The sequence below is a fragment of the Psittacula echo genome (genome assembly GCF_963264785.1).
Source record: "Psittacula echo genome assembly, chromosome: 15".
Classification (NCBI taxonomy): Eukaryota; Metazoa; Chordata; class Aves; order Psittaciformes; family Psittacidae; genus Psittacula; species Psittacula echo.
In genome coordinates, this window is record NC_137751.1 from 7287915 (window position 1) to 7308816 (window position 20902).

A 20902-nucleotide genomic window follows, 5' to 3' on the forward strand; every position below is an offset into this window, starting at 1 on the left:
AGATCTACAAAAAGGGCAGAGCAACTTGTGTTCCAGTATCTGTTGCTGTGGGAACAGAAAAGTTAAAATAAGAGCACAGGTCTACAAACAAGATGAAGACTTCACTATGTTAAGCTAGAAGGATAAAAGATGGGAGGGTGAGAAAAGTCTTTCTTAGAGAAAGACTGGAAGGAGATTTAAGACTGCCAACTGATCTACTCTGATGCAGTGTTTAAATAAAGTAGCAAAATAATTCTGTATTTGCAACACAGTGTCAAGTTTCCAAATGAGTTCCTTTGGACCTTTTTCTTTCCCACACTTGGTGAAAAGGCTTTCCTCTCAAGTACTCAAAGTGAATTTGTATTGATAAGTAGTTCTGTACTTGCTGCTTGTAACTGGACCTTACAGTCCTTCTGGAAGATGTAGAACTTCCACAGCTGCATTTACCTTCCATACAACATGTCGCAAATACAGGGTTAAATTAAAAATAATCTGACTGGAAAATAACTTCAAGGCAAAGACTCTGTTCATGGATGAGATGCAAAAGCAGTTTGGAATCTGACAGACGGTGCCACCCCCCAGCTCAGTGCTATCTGTAAATCAGTCCTTCTACCCCAGAAGATTCAAATTCACTTCCTGAGGTCAGTGCAGCAAAAAATAAGATGCTTTTGAAGATGGATGTCAGGATACCCTGTGGTATCACTAACCAGATGTATGTATACATGAGCTACAAGCATATCATAGCAGGCATTGATAGGCGAGTGATTAAGGAGACTCTCCTAGTACCATATACAATTTAAAAATCCCCCTAACAAGTATTGCACACTTTAGGAGTTAAGCCAAGCATCTGTAAGGACTTCAACCAAAAGCTTGCTTACAGGGCTAGGGATGGGGATGCAGACTTTAAAATAACTATTACATAAAGATTTTAAAATCAGACTGGAGGAAGGTAAAAATCACAGTACCTATTTCAAACTGGTTGTAACAGAAGCCAAGTAGTTGACTCATGTGTTGCTCACTTATTCTATAAAAGCATTTTGTTTTATTTAAACTTGGGATGTAGAGGTTTTTCTTCTTAAAGGATTTATCAACCCACCCAGAGCCTCTGTTCAGATAAGCCATCTGCTGTGGTTAAATATGACAGTAAAATTTAGTAGCCTGTCTTGACTGCATACAATGCAGAAACAGAAAACACTTAAGATAGGCTTTTGGGGCACAGTTAAAATTCCCAGTGTGCAGAAGTGAGGTATGCCTCCAGAAGCTGTTGGTTTTTTTATATTCTTTTAAAAATGAACCATAACATACCCATGCAATAATAGTTCTGCAGTGTTGCTAAATAAAACCAACTGCACCAAAAAATTTACAATGTGGCAGAATTTAAAATTCAAAGAAATATATCATCTTATTCCAGCGAACCGGCCTATGGTAATGTACAGAATTCAGTAAGGGGTCAGTCTTAAAAATCAACATTTTCACAAGAGCTTGATCACCACTGAGAAAGTGTGTCTAGGGAAAAAAAAAAAAATTATATAAAAGCACAATGCCTGCAAGAAGTGGCCTGGCATTAACTGGGCAATGATGCTAGGCTGGTTGGGAGGCTAGGTTAGGGTTAGGCTAGGCTGGAAGGGAGGCTAGGGTTATGAGGAGTACTCTACACTGGAGAAAATGCTTAAAAAACAAAAAAAATTACAAAATGACCCCCAAAGTTTAGGCAATGATTTGAACATAAGTACACCAGATACTATAGCAAGGGAAAAAACACTGCAAAAAGTACTCTCTATTTACAGAAGAATGATTTAAAGACATTAAGGTTTTCTTTACAAATAGATGTAGAACAGGAATAGTCCACATTTTTTAAAAACTCTTTACATATTTATCTTTAGTAAGTCAACCTTCTTGATAACAATCCTCCAACACATGGCCTGTGCAGAAGGCATTTAACGGACTCTCCAATTCTTCATTGTGTGGCCCTTGCTCTCTTGGAAAGTCTCTATGGGCACAAGTCAAAAATAGATTTCTCGTTTTGACCCGCAAATAAAAAACAAAAAGAATCTGCATAGTTCAGTCATCACTGTCAGACAGAGTCTCATATTGTGCTGAAAGCAGTGGTGCAGGCTCTCGCTCCCATATCCTGTTCTGTTGGTGAGTGGTTGCTTGGCTCATGGACGGTGGGGCACACGCAATGGACGTTGGCGGTGTACTGCTGAGCATCCTCATTGTCAACGGGTTGTAAGGAAACTGTGTTGAACCTGAATAAAAGAGAGTTTCTCTGAGTCAAAACCATGAGCTGTTCCAAGAGACCCATATCTGAAAGACAGTCTGGGTTTGGTTGTGACAAGTAGCAGCAAATCTGTTATTTCTGAAATTCCTCATATGCTGTATGCTCCTGACCAATGTAGGAAAGTCACATATAACACTGGTACAAGTATCGCATCTGGTGTGTTAAGTTTGAAAGAAACCCATTTCTCACCTGTTGATGAAGGCCTATCTTCCCAGGCCCATACTGGAGTCTGCCTGTGGTAGTCCCCTTCTGAATGTACAGATGAGACAGAAGAAGGTCTTTCAGTTCCCAAATACCCCTGTCCAGGAATTGGAGACTTTGACTTCCTATTATTCGACTTGCTGATGAGCTTCTGCTTGCCCCCTCCTGGAAACAGAAAGGACAGACTTTACAAAGATGTTACACTGGAATTTAGCCTCTGTGTTTGTTTCTATAAATTACGATGTACCAGCAAACAGGAGTTTCATGCTGGTGCCTTCTGGAATGTTGATTTACCTCAATTAGTGACCTAGTCTTCTAACACAGTATTGCTAGAAAATCCCTATTCTTATCACAACAAAGTTATAGTTCCCTGTTTAGGAAGGGAGATGTTCTCAGTTCAAGCTCCCGCTGGCACATGTTCCTTATAGGTGAACATCAAACCACTGACATGCTTCAGGTATCTAATACATCCTGTTATCTCTTCTGTGTTTCATCACTGTTGTCATTCTCCAAGAAATACTGGATAATGCTCCTGAACTCTCCAGCACCATTGTGAAAGCCAGGACCACTGAAGGGAATGGAAACACCATCTCTCCTCTCCAGAGGAAAACCACTGATTTTCAGTGACACTATATTTATTCAAACTCTTTATTTTAAGACCATGAAATATTTAGGAGTTGCAATAACCCACCTGAATTTGGTGATGGGTTAGCTTCCTCCCTGCGCGTCTCATTACTTGCTGATACTGCAGCACTGGAACTGCCGGGTACTACCGCAATAGATTGTGTCATTACAACTCCATGCTCCTCGCTCTTGTCATCAAAGTTTCCCATCAGTGCTTTCCTAATAATGTCTTCCAGACCCAGATTACTGGCAGGATCTGCAAAGGAATGACCCCTAGAACTGACTGCACCTGGGAGATAAAAGAAAACATACAGGGAAAGGTGGGAGGGGAGGCAAAAAACGTATCTCGGGAGAAATTACAATGGGATTTGGGAAAAGGTTTGAGAGAGGCAGAAAGGTGGGGGGGAAAAAGAATTTTTTAAGCGCAAAGCTACATACACCAAAGCAGCTCACAGTGGCTACAAGTTAGGCATGCCAGCGAACACTGAAGAGCTACGTCAGTAGTACCACTGAATGTCAGAATCCTTGCAAGAGGGTAAACCTTACGGTGTGTTTTGTGGGTTGAGTTTTTTTTACATAGCAAAGGAAGCTGAGCATGCTGATTGTGATAGCACATTGAGTAAAATCCGCAGCTATGATTCAGTTGTAAGTCAAAAGACCAGAAGAATGCTTCTCTCATTAATAATCCATACTAATTTGCCTTATGAATTGTGATGCGTGGCAAATTTTTGTTGCAGAAGCTTCTCTTCCATCTAAATTAATGCAGATCAGTACTTTTCCATTTAAAAGACAGAAGCACTGTACCAGAAGGGGCAGTGACTGGGCAAAAATCACATAAAGTCAATCTGTGTTACAACTCAAGACTCAGATACAGCAGCTCTTCTCTCCCACCTTTCCATTCAATTCTCTGCCTCACTTTCCTTTAACACAGTAAAAGTATAGGTTATATTTAATTTCCTCATCTCATAAAAAGTTGAGGGAAAGACAAAAATCAGGAAGTATTTTAAATACACCAGTTTATAAAATAATTTACATTTGATAAAATAAGCTCAACTATACTATATTTAAATTCTATTTAAGTGAGATGCTAACCAATTTCTCTGTGTAAGATTTGCAGAGCATACATAAATAAATCACTCCTGCTTAAGTTCCCATTTAAATATTTTCCGAAGCTTCCTTTGGTCATTTTGCTTTTTCCTACAATACAGGAAGCAAGTTTTCATGTAGGGCATTACCTTTTACATTTTCATCGCCTTCCTTATTTACTGGACTCCCCAAAGCATATAGGTGAAAGATGTGACATGGATTTACCTTTTCTGAACCATACGTTGTTTTTTCTTTACTGAAAGACTTACCTGAGGTAGTGACTGCTGGCAAATTAAATATTTCAGTCCCTGGCTGAGCAGTTGCTGCAATTCAAACACAACATTTCATTGAGTTTCTCAGTACTGGCAATCGCTATAAGTAATTGTTTCTAGTCCTACTGCACAAGGTGTAACTACTTTTGAACTATTTTCAATGTTCACTTTTTCTTTCTCAGTCTTCTAGGATGAATGTACAGCTATGTCTTCTCACAAAAATGTTCTATACCAGGGTACAAGTATGATCATGGCTGTTACTTCAGAAAGTAAAGTGTCTGTGAAATTTCACAATCTGAATGCTTTAAAATGCAAAGCTGCATTTGATTTGCTAAACTTGAATTTTAAACATTAGCTGTATGATGACCTATTTGAGAATAAAGTTTTTAAACTGTAACATGGAATTCAATATATAAATGAAAAGACTGCTGGCAGCAATGGAAAGTGTGCTTGTGTGCCAAACATGCACATGAAGCTTTAAACAGAGCAAAATCTATTGCGCACACAATGGGGATCAGTACTACAACCCTTACTGACACAGCTTGTTTCTCAGAATGAGATTCATTTGTTGCTCAACGCAAGAGCATTTACTATCAAATAAACGGTCTCTATTAGGTACTGGGTTCACAAACAGCTTTAATTCTCACTAATGATAATTTTGATATGAAGTCCTGTTAAGGTTTCTAAGAGAAAAAAACAAAACTACAGTTCTAGTATATTCCACCATGTCAGAATCCATTACTGAAACTATAGTAAAATAGGTCTTTTTAACAGCCATAATCATAAAGACCAAGGAAACAAAACATTCTGTTTCAAGACACCTTTACAAAAAGGAAAATATGTAATAGCTAAGGAAGATATAAAGCAAACTACAGACACAAAGTTAACTAGAATAATGTCAGGTTTTAACAATTCTTTTGTTAATTATGTGTTTTTTTCCACTGTTTTCAGAAACCATTTCCATCTCTCAAGCATTAAAAAGCTTTAATGTGACAAGCCCTACATCCACCAGAATAAAAAAAAAAGTGTGTGTGTGTGAAATCTAACAATATTCCAGTTCTTTGGTCCTAAATTATTACATATTTGTTCTTTATTCATAGATTTATACTCATCCATGTGTTATTTGAAACATTTAGGTTGGGACATTGTCATGGGGACAGACATCTATTGATAGCAGTCACATAAAGCTTAAGCTGGAAAAGTTCAGGGAAAAGGCAAGTCCTGCATACCCATGTCAGAGTCACCTCCACCAGATGAGTTCAGCTTTCGAAATATCTCCTGTTTCTTGGATTTTACCATTGGTGAAGTGTTCTCAAGTTTGGTGAAAAACGAAGGCAGGTAGCTTATACTACCTGGAGAGCGAGAGTCAGTCCTGCCAAGACCAACATGTGTCAACGAGAGAGAACGTTTTCCAAGATGTACATTTCAATCTTTCCAAAAGCAGTCAGGCAGAAACCACCAACACTGACATGAACTTTAAGACTCTTTCCTCACCCTGTTTTCTGGTGACTAGGCAAGTCTAATGACTCTCCAAGAACATCTGCTTTATCCAGATAACAGAAAAAGTGACCATGTCATTCTCTGTGCCCGGAGTGGGGTATAGAGATGATGTTCTTAGAAGTTATCTCTGGGGTGCCTCCTTCTGCCTTGCAACCTGCACACTGGCTGCAGTTTGCAGTGTGAATCAACAGGTGAAGAAATGTTTAAGCTAGAAGCCCAAATACTCATCCTAGCTGCTCCTATTTACAATCTTCTCACTCTTGTCCCCAGTATGCCACTAAAAAGACATCCTGCTTTTAAAGTCTGCTTGTCCACCCTGTCACAGATGGTCCAAGCAAACAAGCTATTTCAGACATTCTTAGAAACCAAGTAAAACAATCTTATGGACTGGAATTTGGCTCAAGAGCTGTCAGTTAGCCATTCTTGCTCTACGGCACAGATTGAGACTGGCATCCACGTTCTGTATTTCATACCTCTTACCAATTTCACATTCACAGTGGCTGGCACACTTTCTGCACATAATTTCTGTCACAGTGTAAAAAAATGGCTGAAGTAAATGTCAAATTGACTTTATCTTCAGATCTTAAAATATGCGAAGTTTAGCCTGTTTATTATTGTAGCCTTCCAACTACAAAATTTTAAGGGGAAAAAAACCCTCTAAAAATCCAAACTAAAGCATGAAGAAATTCAGGTGAAAAACCTAAACTAATACCAGGGTCCTGAACGACATACACTGTTTTGAAAAGTAGATAAAAATTATCAACTGTATGTTCACTTGTAACGCTTGAGTTTAAGCAGCAGTAATCCAGCAAATCAGCTGTAATTTAAAACCCCCTCCCCATAAAAATGCAATCTTCACTGCCATGTTCCTGAAAATCCTTTTGCATCCAGCTAAACGTGCATCCTGTGCTGCAACAACCCTGCCAGCAACTGCAGAGTGGAGAGGATAGGGGTGAAAGAAGAAGAAAATCAATTTCACCAGCATGAGCTTTAAATAAGTATATGGTGAGCCTGCTGGTTGCTACTCCTTCAGCAGGCAGCAGAGCAGATGACAGAAGCATCCGTTCCAATGTGCGTCTGCCAGCTATTTGAAGACACCAGCCCTGATGCAGTCTGCCTGGGATCCCATGTGGTTTTATGCTGCAGATCTGGAGACTGACAAATAGCCCTGGGAAACAGGGCTGCCCGACACCCCTGGGCACAGGCCTCCTGACACCCCACCTTCACACCTCCCTGAAATGAAACTCCTTAGCTTAATGCTATTTCATGAGATAAGCTGCTCTAGAGTCACAAGCATTGGAAGCCTTGGGTTCTGCCACACTTCACCAGGACAGCATCCAGGAAGCCAAGCATGCAGAAGAAGCCTGAATTATTTAATAAAAGCTGTAGAAATTGGACCTATCCCCAAACCACTTCAGTTTTACAGAACTGACACCCAACAAGGAGTTTTGTTATAGTGCTTTCTATCAGATATGACATAGAACCCACTGCTTGCACCAAGAAACTGGAGACAGAACTGGTATAGACTATGTTTCCCTCAGGCTTCCCAAAGCATCTCCCAAGTAGCAGGTTGTGAATGCTAGGAGTACAAAGGGGGTCAACAGTGATAAACTACTCGCCTGTGGCATCAGAGGAAAATCACTTAAACTGCTCTTTAATAAAGATACTGTATGCAGCTCAAAGATCCACAGTTATGTTTTTAAAATTCAGCTCTATACATACCTCTGTTCAGTAGGCTCAGTTCTTTGGGAAAGCAAAAGAACATTTTCCTGTTTCTCATGTACAACTGGGACCTGAGGTGGCGAGATTGGCTCATAGGGCTCTGAAGAGACATGACTCCTCTCTGGAGATTTTCCAGGTCTACATCCATAATTCAGAGACAGGTAAGTACTCTTAATGCATGTAAAGCAGTAGTCAACACATGTAATTGCATTTCAGTTGTTACATAACTACTTATGTCTAGTTATGTATGTTACATGATTTTTAGTATGTCTGGCGATCTCGAAAAGATGACTTAGAACTTTATCAGTCATTATGGACAATTCAAAGTAATTAAATATTTTCATCCCTCTAAAGACTAGAAATCAAGCATAGGAAGTGAAGGTAGAACAGTTATATTCTACGTTATGGAGCCAAGCAATTGTCAAAAACAGTGCAAAAAAAGATGTTTCCAAAGAAAAGGACAGAAAGATACCTCTATGATCTACATCAAGATTACTGTATTTTATAAATATCAGATATTATACATATCAGATCCGGGCATTAAATTTGCAGTGAAACTGAATACATGTGTTACCTTCCCCTGGACTTGTCAGACAGATTTTCAGGTGACACTCTAGCTCCTGGCCGCTGATGGTGGACAGACTGGGACTGGGACTCAGGGCTGTAGCGATTCGATGTCTTTGCCCGGGTAGCAACAGGTGTTGGAACAGGGGTGGAATTCTGGAATGTAGTGGTGGGAGGCTGCAAAGAGGCCTGAGGAGCTGCTTGGTTTCTAGCAAAGTCTTGTGTAATAATTTGCTGATTGTGGCCAAGAAAATAGAAGAGAGATCTCGGTCAGACACTGGCCAAGAGACTATGTATTCATGAACTAGATGAATACGAGACCGATTGCAACAAATGAGATGATTTTAAGTTCAGACACATTGTATAACAGCATCATGGAAAACTAATAATTACAGAATTGGTATTATGTTTCAAAACATGTGTTTTCATCATCAAAATATAACTTTTCACATCTGAAAAGATGCATGCAAATAAACCTACACAGATGTGATCAGCAAGGGTGATAAGACGATGGGTCCTGGGCATATGTGCCATCCCTTCGGCTTGGGAAGAGGGAGGTGGAGGTTGTTGGGGTGAAGGGGGTTCCTGTTGTGTCCTATAGCGGTGAATCGTCCCCTCGTATTGCCTGTTTGGGTCATCTAGTTAAAGAAGAAGAGGTCAGTCTTAACAGATGGTATTACTGAAGCTTCAAGGTTTGAAACTTCTGTGCTTACAAATTTAATAGAGGAAGTGTTTCTGCATTAGATTTTTGATATTCTGTGTGATAATCACCTTTTCCCCCTTCATATATAGGCCCTACAATTTAGAGTAGGTAAAATTAAGCTTCATTTCACAATGTAGATTAATTGCAGCTCATTTCTCACCTGCAAACTCTTCTGTAATATTTTGACCTTTACTAATAGGTAAAAAATTGTAGGCATCAACACCTGTATGCAGGAATTTGAAAGAATATATTGGAAATAAATTTCTCATTAAATCAGCTACCCTGTAATGTAAAGGAGCTCTGTCTAATGCCAAATGTCAGTTTCAATACATTTGCTCTAGTTTTTCCAGATCACTGCAACAACATACTTCCAACAGAAGTTTCTGAAAATTCAAGATTGTGCTAAGCAGCCACTTAAAGACTCCCAAGATATTTATGGTGCCACGGAGCTGGTAAATATAAGCAAGATAATTGTGAGAAAATTTACATATGCAGATAAACTTACTTTCTGCTTGGCTTTGTTTAGGTGTCTCTGGTTGATAGGGCTGTAGCTTTTCTTGAGTAGGTACGGGTGAATTTGCAGGGCTAATCACCTCAATGGCATCTCCAGTAGCTTCATACCGGTGGGAGGATACTGAGTATCAAGCAAAAGTTGTGGAATAAGGTGTAAATATCACAGAATATTTCTCTTGGCTCTACACAGCAACACCAGTTCTTCCATTACAATGACACCAGTGAAATGAAAGTCAAAATGCTATCTTTTCCTCATGATAACCATGGTGATACAAATGCTTCCACAACAGTATTTCAATGTAAACCAAATAATTTTAGGTTTCTTGAGTTCTGATAAGGTTAGTCTTATTATCCTGCATTTCCTGTTGTAGCAGGGAATCTGAATAAAGCAAACAATTCTGATTTTGCAAGAATCTTGAGTACCTATATGCAAAACCTGTATTTGTCTATGAAGTGTTTCTACTGGGCAGAGGTGAATATTTTATCATTGAACATCAGAATCATTTCACATCTTATTATTTCCCTAAAAGGCTAAGACAGACAGCAAAGAGGTAGATAGTTACTAAGATACGTACAACTACTGGAAGAATCTGAACTTTGAGAGCCCCTATCTCGTGCATCCTTGTCTGAAGCAATCTGTCGAGTGATGATCACATCTATGAAGTTAGCAGCAGTAATTGTGGTCTTTCCTCGAGTTCTCAGCTCTTCCTCGTACCTGGATTTAGGAGGAGGTCCTTTCTCTTTACCAGCCTCTGAATAGACTACTGAAGACTGTCCCTGGGACTTGCCACCAGAAAAGTTTGCAGATGTATAAGGGCACTGGACAGGCCTCTTTTCTACCTCCAGTGTCTTCTGTTCCATCTGCTGCTGTTCAGTAACCACAGCTGACCGGCGTCCCATATTCTCTTCTATCCTGGTGCCTTCATGCTTGTTCTCTTTTGCTTTGGCAACTTCCATCTGAGGAGCAGAGGCTGCAGCATCTACGAGTGCTGCAAGGGCATCAGCAGCAGTATTGTAACGGGAAGCTGGCAACCCTTGAGTAATAGAAGGAGCTCCAGGGGTGAGCTGCCTGTTGGTGAACATTGAATATTCTCAATTATATCACATGAAAAGAGAACCAGAGCCATATCACACATATAACAAAGTGAAGCTTTTCTGACACTAATTTCTATCCGAACTGGACTATTGAAAATGCATTGGATCATTTCCAATAAATCCAAGAGCAATCAGATAGTGATATATCCTCATCTTCTTGTATTTTCCTCAGGCTCAATGCACCTTTTAGTACGCTCAAATGTTAGCACACATATCTCTGGAATAGTAAGCTATAAATCATACATGATACGTAGCTGAGCAGCAGGATCCAAAGGTGTGATTACACTTGTCCCATTGGTTCCTTGAAAAATACTAGGCCTTTGCTGCAGGATGTTTTCCTGGCTTCTAACTGAAGGGGATGGGGACCGAACATATCCATGACTGCCAGGTCTGCCAGGCTGCTCTGCACCTGCAGAACAAAGAGCAGAGGGAAACAAACAATATACATTGATAACTATTATAACAATGCAGTACTACGTATCAGTGTTGTCTCCTCCACATCCTTTCCCCGCAGTCTCCACCCCTCTAGCTGTGACAGTATGTATCAAAGGTTTAAATGGCAGCAGTATGTTTACAATGGTCTGAATGACATGAAGTTGTGCTAGCGGTAACTGGGATTCACACCATTTCCCAGGTGCTACATTGCTACGACAGAAAGATCAGAAGCAGTTACAATCTACAAGACAACTGATCTAAATGTAGGAATGTGCACTCACCTGGTCGAAGATAAAGTTCAGCAGGGACTGAAGAGATTCTCTCCCTCTCCCGTTCTCGTTCTCTTTCCCGCTCCCGCTCCCTCTCCCTTTCCCGTTCCTTCTCCCTCTCCCTTTCCCGTTCCCTTTCAGCATTTGCAGCTGCAGAAGCTGCCAAATGTGTAGGGTGTCCTGGAAGGTCCACAAAATAAAATGAAGTAGCAAAAAGAGATACTCAAGTTAAGCATAACTGGGTGTAAACACTTGCCAATATATTCTGCTATCCACTTACAGCAAAATTTCCCAAATACATTTTCATTCCACTCAAAACTATCCACTTCTCTAAGAAGACAAAAGCTTAACATACAGTAACAGCGGAAGGCTCAACAGCTTTTTACTAAAGTGGTTTTTATAGAGTTAGAAACTACACAGCTTATAGACCCAAATTCTACCCTTCAACACATACACTATGAAGTCAGTGAAATAATAATCAAATGACTATAAATAAAGACCTGACAGAATGAGGCAAATTCTGCATTTGTCAGTGCTCCTAATGTAACTACAAAGGATATCCTTAAGAAAACCTTTACTATCCAAATAAGAAGCGCATGCAAAAAGCACCACCTGAGAAAACACTAAGATGTGACATTAATGAAAGCTAAAGAAAGCATGTCAGACAACTAGAGACATCAGCAAATCACAAGAGTTCTTACCTGGTGACAGAGAAGCAGGATTGTAAGGCCTAGGAGGGAACGTAAGTTGGGTACCAGGGATATATGTGATTCTCTCCATGGGTGGTGTGCTTGTTCCTCCAGGATGAGGCACTAAGATAGTGGGAGCCATATTGTTCAGGTCAATAATTCCTGTTAGGAGATGACACGTGTAAGAATAGTAACTCAAGGACAGACCAATGGCCCACACATTATATATTCTGTTCATTAACAAAGGTCAGCAGTGAATGCTTAGTGGAAAGACATAGAATAAAGTGAATGCAGAACTACATTCCTGTTGGTTATACTCTCTTAGATCTGGCAATCAGCCATTTAACTTGTCCAGATTCCCATTTTCTCTGTTTGAGGAGTTTCACAAGATGTCTTTTTATTTTCAAATGCTCCTTCTTGCTGCTGTTACATATCCAAATTGATTTAGCCTTTTCCCAATCCTGCAACACCTCACACACATTTGCTAACTCTCTAACATAACACCTTTAAACAATCACCCTGTTTTTCACAAACTTCATCCTTCTAGCTGTTACTTTTGTTTTCATTTTGGAGAAGTTCTCATTTTGACATAATTCTCTTTTCTGAAGTTGAGTATGAGTTACATATGCTTCTGAGTACCAATTTAAACTATCAAAACCAGTCTAATTTTTTGAACACTAATAAGCCTTACAGCCTTCCCTTTAACAATATTGTTTACATATATAGTTCTCCTTTATGCCCACAGAAGCCAGCTAGAAGTATGACAACATGTTTGCAAACACACCTCTGCCTACACACTTGTATGCATGCACACTTACAAACACATCTTTATAAGCAGCAACAACACAAATCAACCAACCACACATCCAAAACATACTTTAAAGAACATAAGAAAAACCATGGGCATACCTCTTGCTCCCGCATATGGGAGAGCTAAAGTTTGCTCTCTGGGAGATAACCCTCTTGTTACATCGGGACGTAAATTGACTTGCATCTGCTGTGAGGTAATGTAGTCATTTAGGATTGTCTGCCGTGTGTTCTCCATTGCATAAAGCTGATACTGACTTGGGTAGCCTGGGGTGGGTGAGAGCTGCCTTTGGAACAGGTAAGCAGCAGCAGCTGAGGGGGAAGGAGGAAACAAAACCCAGAAGATTTAGGGTCTGGGTGATATCAAATGAAAGTTTCAGATGTTTATGTAACTTTAATGAGAAGCACTGTCAATTCTCTCTAGCCAGTGCCAAATGAATTAAACCAGCATTTTAATACTGGTGATTTACTGAATTTATGCAGTCTTCAGACAGAAAAAGTGAAATAACCCATATTGGAGATACGCATAAAAGACTTGATTAAAAATATAAATCCTGAAGTTCAGAAGATGTAAAGAGCTGAAATACCTAAAGAAGGTTAAAATATCTCACAGAAGTGGACTGATGGATAGGTTAAAAGGAAGTCTACTGTATTTAGTATCACCAGGGACAACCTGATAATCCTCAGTGAGAAGGAATCACAGTCCTGAATAAAGAGGCCCTGATTAACTTCAGTTCTATAGCATCTTCCACATCCTTCTCTGCATAGCTTTTCTGAAAGCTTTAATATATTTCATGAATACTTATCTAAAAATACTGTCTGAACTTCGTAACCAAACAGAAGCAACTGGCAGCTTCTAGAAGAAAGTTACAGCCTTATACAATCATATTTTCCATAAATTTCCTGGCTAGATAATAACCCGCCCCCCACCCAATTGAAATTAGGCCACAACAGTGTATAATATGTAAGCTTTTATGAAATTAAAAAAAAAACAACAATAGAAACAGATTTACCAGGATCCAGAGCCCTGTGAAATGGCATAGCGGGATCTAAATGAGGAGGGAGGTGACTCCTATAGACTTCAGGAGTTGCTCCTCTATGATGAGGGTCAAAAGGACTGTGAGTCACTACAGGATCAACCCCGGGGACTGGAGATTTTGCTGGCACACTCTCCCTCTGTGTCGGAGTAAGTGTGTTTTTCCTTTCGTGATTTGCTGGCTTCCCAGAAGATATTCCACCTAAACCCAATGAAAACTCCAAATCAATAAAATGCATATTTTTTAAATAGAAAATTCAGCTGTAAGTATACACTGCCTCTCAAGTAACAGTCTAGAGGATCTTGCAATGTGATACATCACAGAAAGCATTTTATATCACAAACTATTTCTGGTGAAAAATCTAAATCTTAAAGCTGATTGCTTACACTTCACCATAATACCTTCCTCATCTAGATACTTCCACAGGAACAGCTTCTGCCCTTAAGATGTTACACTTACAGATTTTGATACGATCCATAATCAAATGCAAATTGAGATTGAATTGTCTTCCCACGTCCATGTATAATATGGCAGATTTTAGGCTTAGAGCCTTCTAGAATTCCCTCTAGCCACCCTCCAAATTGAGAGAAGCCATTAGAATATAAGAAAGTAGAATGGATCACAGAAAGCAGTTTAATTAAGTTTAATTAAGTTTAATTAAGTTTAAAATTAAATCATTAAAACTTCTTGTCTGGATAGGAATGACATACCCTCACTAACTCTATTCAGCATAGGTGAACTCCTGGACATTGGACTCTGATAGTTCACAGGTGTCCTTCGAGCATTGGTATCATCATAAATCCCAGGGCTCAGCTGTGATTTGGGAGTTTCATGAAGAGTTGACCTGAGAACAGAGGGACCAGAGCTCACTACTGACGTGTGACGGGAACGTACTGCATCCCCGGTCTTCACATCTTCGTATTTTCCTCGCTCCACCACCTTCACGTTTTCTGGCACCATTTCCAGCTGAGGCATTCCACGGGGAAGCTTGCTTGGTCCAGTGATTAAAGATTTTACATTATGTTTGATGGCAGACTGGCCAGAATTGCTTTCATATTTTATGGGTGTGCCCTGAAAAGGAGAAAAAGACCAAGTAAGCTTATCCTGCCAATGTTTCATGTGTGCTAAAAACCTCACATTGCTGACGTTGTAGTTGATTGCTTGCATCACATTAACACAGAATATAATTGGATCTTAGTGACTGTTACTTGTCAGTTCTCTCACATTTGCTTGCAGATGTGTTCCCTACAGTTGAATCATCAGGATTTATCTAATACACAGAAAATATTTTTAAGCTTTGCAAGTTGGTGGCTTTCTTAAAACAAAACACACCTCTCATTTGTGATTATTCAAATACCTTGAATTGATTCAATCCTGCGTCTGTAATCAACTGTGTGAGTGTAGCAGTGCTTTTTGTATTCACCTGAGATATGGAGCCTTCTATGATTGGCCTGGTCGTTTGCACCATTTCAGGAGTCTTGCGACTCTCCTGGCTTAGTAAGTCCTGTCTTGGGATTTCATGGATGGAACGACCCATTTCTTTTATAGTAGTGACTCCGTCATATGGTTTCCCCTTAGTAATGGCTCCTTCAAATGTCCTTATGGGAGGTGACTCTCTCTTAATCTGTTTAGGGTATTTCAAGCCTTCTTCAAAGCTTTCAGCTGTTGCTCTTGGTGTACCTTTTACAGAAAGAAAGAGTCACATTACTAGCATTAGTAAATTACCAAGTCTCCTTTTTCATAAAAAGACTAAAATAATTACATGTCATAATGCTGGAACTTTGGTTTGCTATAATCTCATGATACGCTCTCAAGACTAAGAAAATCACCACAGAAGTAATACTGAACTAATATTCAATATACTACTGAAAGCATCCCAAGTTCAGATGCTGAAATAAAGGAAATAGCACACATCTTCACATTTACAAAAAAGAGCTATTTGCCAAGTATTTGTATTAAAAAAAGTCTGATTTCCAAGAAGAAATAAAATGCTACATTTACACACTAGCTTTGTATACAGCATATCAGAAAACTGCTGATTTATGCTCTGAAAAACATGTTTAATAAAATTAGCTCCACCTTTAACACAGCTACCATTGTTAACATCAGTTTTAAGGTTCAGAAATCCAGATTTTTGAGGTTGTAATTAATGTTTGCCTTCTAAACTCACAATACTTTACCTTGCATTATAGAGCCAGACAACACTGTTCTCTCTTTTAGTTCAGCATGTGGGCTACCCCGAGGCAGTGCACGGCATATTAAACCTAAAATTAAAATGAACATAATTTAGAGAATTAAACAAGTGTTCAAAGAAGCCAACAAAACCCTCCTCCTTCTTACATACATCACAGATAGTATCTGTATCAGGGTAGTGCCCAGAGGTCCTAGCCTCAGCATGCTAGGCATTGTAGCAACATGTTATAAATACCATCCTGCCCTAAAAAAAATAGGTCTTTCAGTTCAGGTATTCATGCTATTACATTCCTGCAAGTTTTAACATACTTAGAAAACACAAGCTGTTTTTTATAATTAAGCTTAACTCTTGCCCCAAATACAGTCACTGCTTCTCTTACACTTCACTTTACTTAAAGAAAGGTGTTCACGATAGGAAGCTGAGCAAAAAGAAAAAAAAAAACACCTCAAAATATACCTCAGCTTCTTCCAAATTAATCAAAGTTCATTCTGAATCATCTGGGAAGAGCTGAATTTATTGTTCTTAGAGTACGAATCTGAATCAAAACCCCAAAGAACTCATGGTTTTCCACAGTCTGAGGACAGAAAATGTGTCAAAGCGACGAGATACAGCATAAATGGATCAGAGCAACTTCTCATATCCCAAAAAAGCCCAAAGATGAGGCAAATGCACCAGAAACTTAAAAGGCAAGACTGAGTTTCTAGATTCTAGGAACTTCTTATTCCTATTGCTCCTTCTGCTGAAAGTGTACACAAAATAGCCTTTAAGGGCTACCCAAATATGGGGAAAAAAACCACACTTAAGGAGTAAGACTCCATAGTTTAGGTATGCAACATTTTCTTGCACTTGTATTTTTCAAAAAGCAATCAGAAAAGTTATGCAATGGCCTGACTTGACCTTTGCAGCCTTAGTTTCATTGCAGTTTATTAAAATCAAAATCATAGTAGGGATGCCCTGAAGCAGGATACAGCAGCTGTGCAATCATCTTCTTGGCATAATCCGAGAGGTTTATTGCAGGAATGCAAAAGGTCACGCCAGTGTGTTCCAGAGTTACTGTGCCATGGCTGAGACCAATATTTAACTAACGGGTGTGCCCATGAAGGCCACACTGGTGGTGTTTGAGCTCTACATGACCTGCTGGGACTGTGATTCAGAGTCAGTCACATGTGTGAGATCTACTAAGAGGAGCAAGTGCTAGCTGAACTCCAGTCGTATTTCCAGCATGCTTGTAGTGGTTATTCCATAGATTCGGTTAGTACTGTAAGATTGAAATCTCATTTCTCTTTTCATCTGCTCCATAAAATAACTCTAAATACTCTTACATCAATGCAAAATATTTGGATAAAACACAAAACACCTTGGAAGCAGCTGTTTTTACCTTCCAGTGGTGCAGACACCGGAGACTCACGCATTGACATTCCTTGCTTTATATTCCCTTCCATTGTATCATAGCTTCTCTTTAAACCAATTTCATGAGCTGTTCTTGGACTCCTTGTTCCTTCACGAACATTTTTAATAGCTGGCAAAATTTATAAGAGTGTGGTTAGGAAATGTGGCTGATAAGAAAGAGATACATGAGCATTACATCTAATGAGACCACAGATCATTAATGCTTTAACAAGACAACTTCAGTTGAATATTGTAACATTAAATCTCAACCTTCAAAAGATCCTTTATAGTTTGTTAAAAAATATATTTGTTCAAACAGTTACTCTTTTATCAGCATCTTAACTGAAGTTCAAAGTTAAAGGATACATTTATTCTAATACAGGTAATTTCAAACTTGTTTAACCTTTCAAAGTAAAAATATACCATGACAAATTGGAAATAAATGGCAAAGAAATTAAACAGCTTAACTATTATTTTAAATACGTAGTACAGGAGACTCTAAAGAACACCCACACAATTTCTGGATCATTTTAATTCTTAGACTCTCAAAAACACATGCAGGTCAATACCTCTCCCAGATGGCACCCCAGTGATTAAGGTTTATATCTACCACTTGGAAACAGATACAATTCAGCTATGGATTATAAAAGCAGAACATGCTGCAGTCTTGCCTTTAATCAGGTATAATATACAAATACCCACCATCATAAGATAAAATATGCCCACTTTTGCCTTCATAAATAACATGGCCTTTGGCTGAAGTTTCCTCTCTGCATTTTTCTGGGCTGTTGTCTTCTGTAGCTAGCCGGGTGATGGTTCCCTTCAATAATGCATCAGCTGCTATGCCAGCCTGGGACAGAGCTGGTGTACCCTGCAATTCAATCAATCAAATGTAACTCAGAACATGGGCACTTATTTAAGATAATAGAGAGCAGTGAAGGGGAAAAAAAAAACCCAACCTAAACCCACAACATTTTTTAGATGTAGAAAGCCAACTACTTTATCAAGCAGTATGGAAGTTGTTAATAAGCCTTCAGCTAGGTTTACCAAAGGCTCTGGTGGCTTTATTTAAAGACTCATATACATGAAGATGAAAGCATGGTAATGATGACTTCAGCAATAGTAGGATTTGACCATCTGATTGTATTAAAATTTCTTTTTTCAAGGCAGTTCCTACTTGTGATAATAATTCACTTTTTCAGTCATGCGAATATATCCACAGTGACAGCTTAAATATGCAGGTTTGTCTCAGCCTTCTCAATAAGCAGAAAAATACCTGAGTTATGGAGCCTCTCAAAGAAGGAATGGTCTCAACAGATACTTTATTGGTTGGAGTTCCTCGTGTTATACTTCCCTCCTGTATCGCTGCTGTACCTGATTTGAAATAAGACATCCTGATACATAAGAGAATAACAAAAAAATAGCTACTCTAGTTGAACCAATTAAAAACCCTAGTGAGAACTGTTAGCTTACGTTAAAATACAGAGAAAAAAATCAGTTTAACAGCACGCATTTGAGCAGTCATATCATTTCCTCTTTTACAGACCAAAAGCCTTTTGCAGCATTAATCCATGGAATTTAGTTTCTTTTCTTTTGATGTATTTGGATATTTGACATGTATTGTTCTGCATACGCTCTAGTGAGCAGCTTCATTTTGAAACTGGCATGCCTTGAAACAACTGTTTTGAAATGAGACATGCAGACAGGAGGCGCTAGTTACAAATACACATACCTGGAAATAGGGAGCAGATTATATAAGTACCATAAGATTATATGATTAAACATATAATACTTAAAAATAATACTTCAGCAGTTTGAGCTCTAGAAGTTAATTCCCTCAGTTTTCTCAGGCTCTGACAAAGTTTCATAATCTGTGTGATTTTCTTTACCTCGAACCACACTTTCATGTTGTGCCCTGACCAGGAGTCCCTCAGGTTGGGAATTCTGGCTTCTGGGAGAGAATTCCTCTTGTTTGATATACGGCAGGGAAGCTATTCAGAAGAAGAGAAAAGAAGAACAGTTTTGGGTTGGTTTTTTTCTTCTTTAATTACAAGTCATTAAATAGTCTATATAAAACATGTCAGCTTTTCTTTTCTTACCAGATTTGGCTGATTCCTGCTGCCTTGGCAGTCCAAGAGATATAGAACCCACTGATGGCTTTGCAGTTTCTTGGGTGTAGGAAGCTTGACTATGGGATGTTAAGTAAGTGCCAGGTGTTCCCTGAAACAACAAATATATGTTAATTCTTGTCTGTGGAATGAAGATTCACATCTATGTTTACAGGAGAATGCTAATACTACTACGATCCTATCTTAAAATGCTACAGAACACCACTGCAAAGTATCAAAGTTAGTCTGGAGATGCAGTTCACGCAAGCTGGAGGCCCTCAGCCATGCTCCTAAATGTAAATAACTGCAAGATTTTCTATTTTCTAAAGCACCTGGACTTTTAGAATTGGCATGTATAGGTCTTAAGTGTTAATGCTGTGAACACATAAGCCAGTACAAGATGTTGAAGGTTGGTAAAAGTGCAAATATTGATGTAAGCAGAGATTTTCAAATAATAGTTCTCTTACTTGTGAGATTGAGCCTCCCATGATGAAGGAAGGCTTTTCTGATGGCACACTTGTTTTGGAGGATGGAATGAGTGGTGGTGGTGGTCTGGTAGGTCTGGTTGTTGGAAGGCGGACTCCTTCAGGTATATTGGTTATTACTTGGTGAGGTGCTGGCTGGAGAACTTGGGGAGAAAAAACTGTACTTTAAAAATCACAGCCTGTTTCAGCTCTACTACTTGTTAGAGAGAGAAGAGGAACAAAAATAGTAAGTTCATCTGACAATTTCTGATGGGAATACAATACCCAAAAGCTATCTGGGCTGTATTTACAGCTCTGAAATTCATTATGTCCAAGTGTATGTTATGCACAGAAACTGAATGGAAAATATCTAACCAGGCATCGAGGCTCAAAATGAAATGGCAAAAGCTGCACGGTAGAAGTGTAGACTCTGAAAACTAAACTTTTAAAGCGGCCCAGGGCAAATTCAGATGTTTTGCTGTTTTCCTGTTTTTAAAGAAAGTTCTCATTCTTTGAATGGAATGCAAGTGAGTCAAGTATAGTCTAAGCTTCCCTGCTTTTGTCTTTTCTTAGCATGACATTACACTCTGAAGGGAAAAGCAATAACCCAAGTTTCACAATTAAGATTTGTCAGTTGTTTCACTGTTTTATAAACCACTCAGATTATAATATTAAGCAATTACAGTAAGAAACTAATGCCAACAACAGTGGCAGCTTTCTATTTTCCTTAACTTCTCCCTTCATAAGAAAGGCCACCCATGAGTATGACAGTACTTGTATTAAGCTGAAAAACTCTCGATGACTGTGTCCCAATGCTGTTCTAACACTTTCCAGATCACCCATTTGCTTTAATACGTGTCATGCAGCTAATGCAGCAACAAATAAAATACAATCTCAAAGAAGCTTGAAATTTACATGCACAAGGAAAACAATCTATTTTCTTCTTTTGTTAATTTACAAAGCATTTAGA

General features: G+C 39.0%; 1 protein-coding gene across 10 annotated transcripts in view; it reads right to left on the reverse strand.

Annotated features, from left to right (window-relative positions):
* Positions 1-1757: 1757 nt before the first annotated feature.
* NCOR1 (nuclear receptor corepressor 1) overlaps positions 1758-20902 on the reverse strand; it is a 66408-nt gene continuing 47263 nt past the window's right edge. For 7 of the 10 annotated variants that reach the window (XM_080629866.1, XM_080629867.1, XM_080629864.1 and 4 more), the window contains 24 exons: positions 19936-20096; positions 19460-19580; positions 19250-19351; positions 18637-18734; positions 18063-18231; positions 17350-17490; positions 15958-16041; positions 15201-15457; positions 14488-14848; positions 13754-13978; positions 12843-13052; positions 11946-12095; positions 11257-11424; positions 10784-10949; positions 10021-10514; positions 9438-9566; positions 8710-8867; positions 8240-8463; positions 7666-7803; positions 5673-5815; positions 4441-4494; positions 3153-3374; positions 2450-2626; positions 1758-2228 (listed from right to left, as the gene is read on the reverse strand). In XM_080629866.1, coding sequence (XP_080485992.1) covers positions 2041-2228; positions 2450-2626; positions 3153-3374; positions 4441-4494; positions 5673-5815; positions 7666-7803; positions 8240-8463; positions 8710-8867; positions 9438-9566; positions 10021-10514; positions 10784-10949; positions 11257-11424; positions 11946-12095; positions 12843-13052; positions 13754-13978; positions 14488-14848; positions 15201-15457; positions 15958-16041; positions 17350-17490; positions 18063-18231; positions 18637-18734; positions 19250-19351; positions 19460-19580; positions 19936-20096 — 4340 coding nt within the window. In that variant the 3' untranslated portion in view covers positions 1758-2040. Of the gene's footprint in view, positions 2229-2449; positions 2627-3152; positions 3375-4440; positions 4495-5672; positions 5816-7665; positions 7804-8239; positions 8464-8709; positions 8868-9437; positions 9567-10020; positions 10515-10783; positions 10950-11256; positions 11425-11945; positions 12096-12842; positions 13053-13753; positions 13979-14487; positions 14849-15200; positions 15458-15957; positions 16042-17349; positions 17491-18062; positions 18232-18636; positions 18735-19249; positions 19352-19459; positions 19581-19935; positions 20097-20902 lie in introns of those variants that run through there. The other 3 variants (XM_080629869.1, XM_080629868.1, XR_013958052.1) reach the window with 3 other exon arrangements.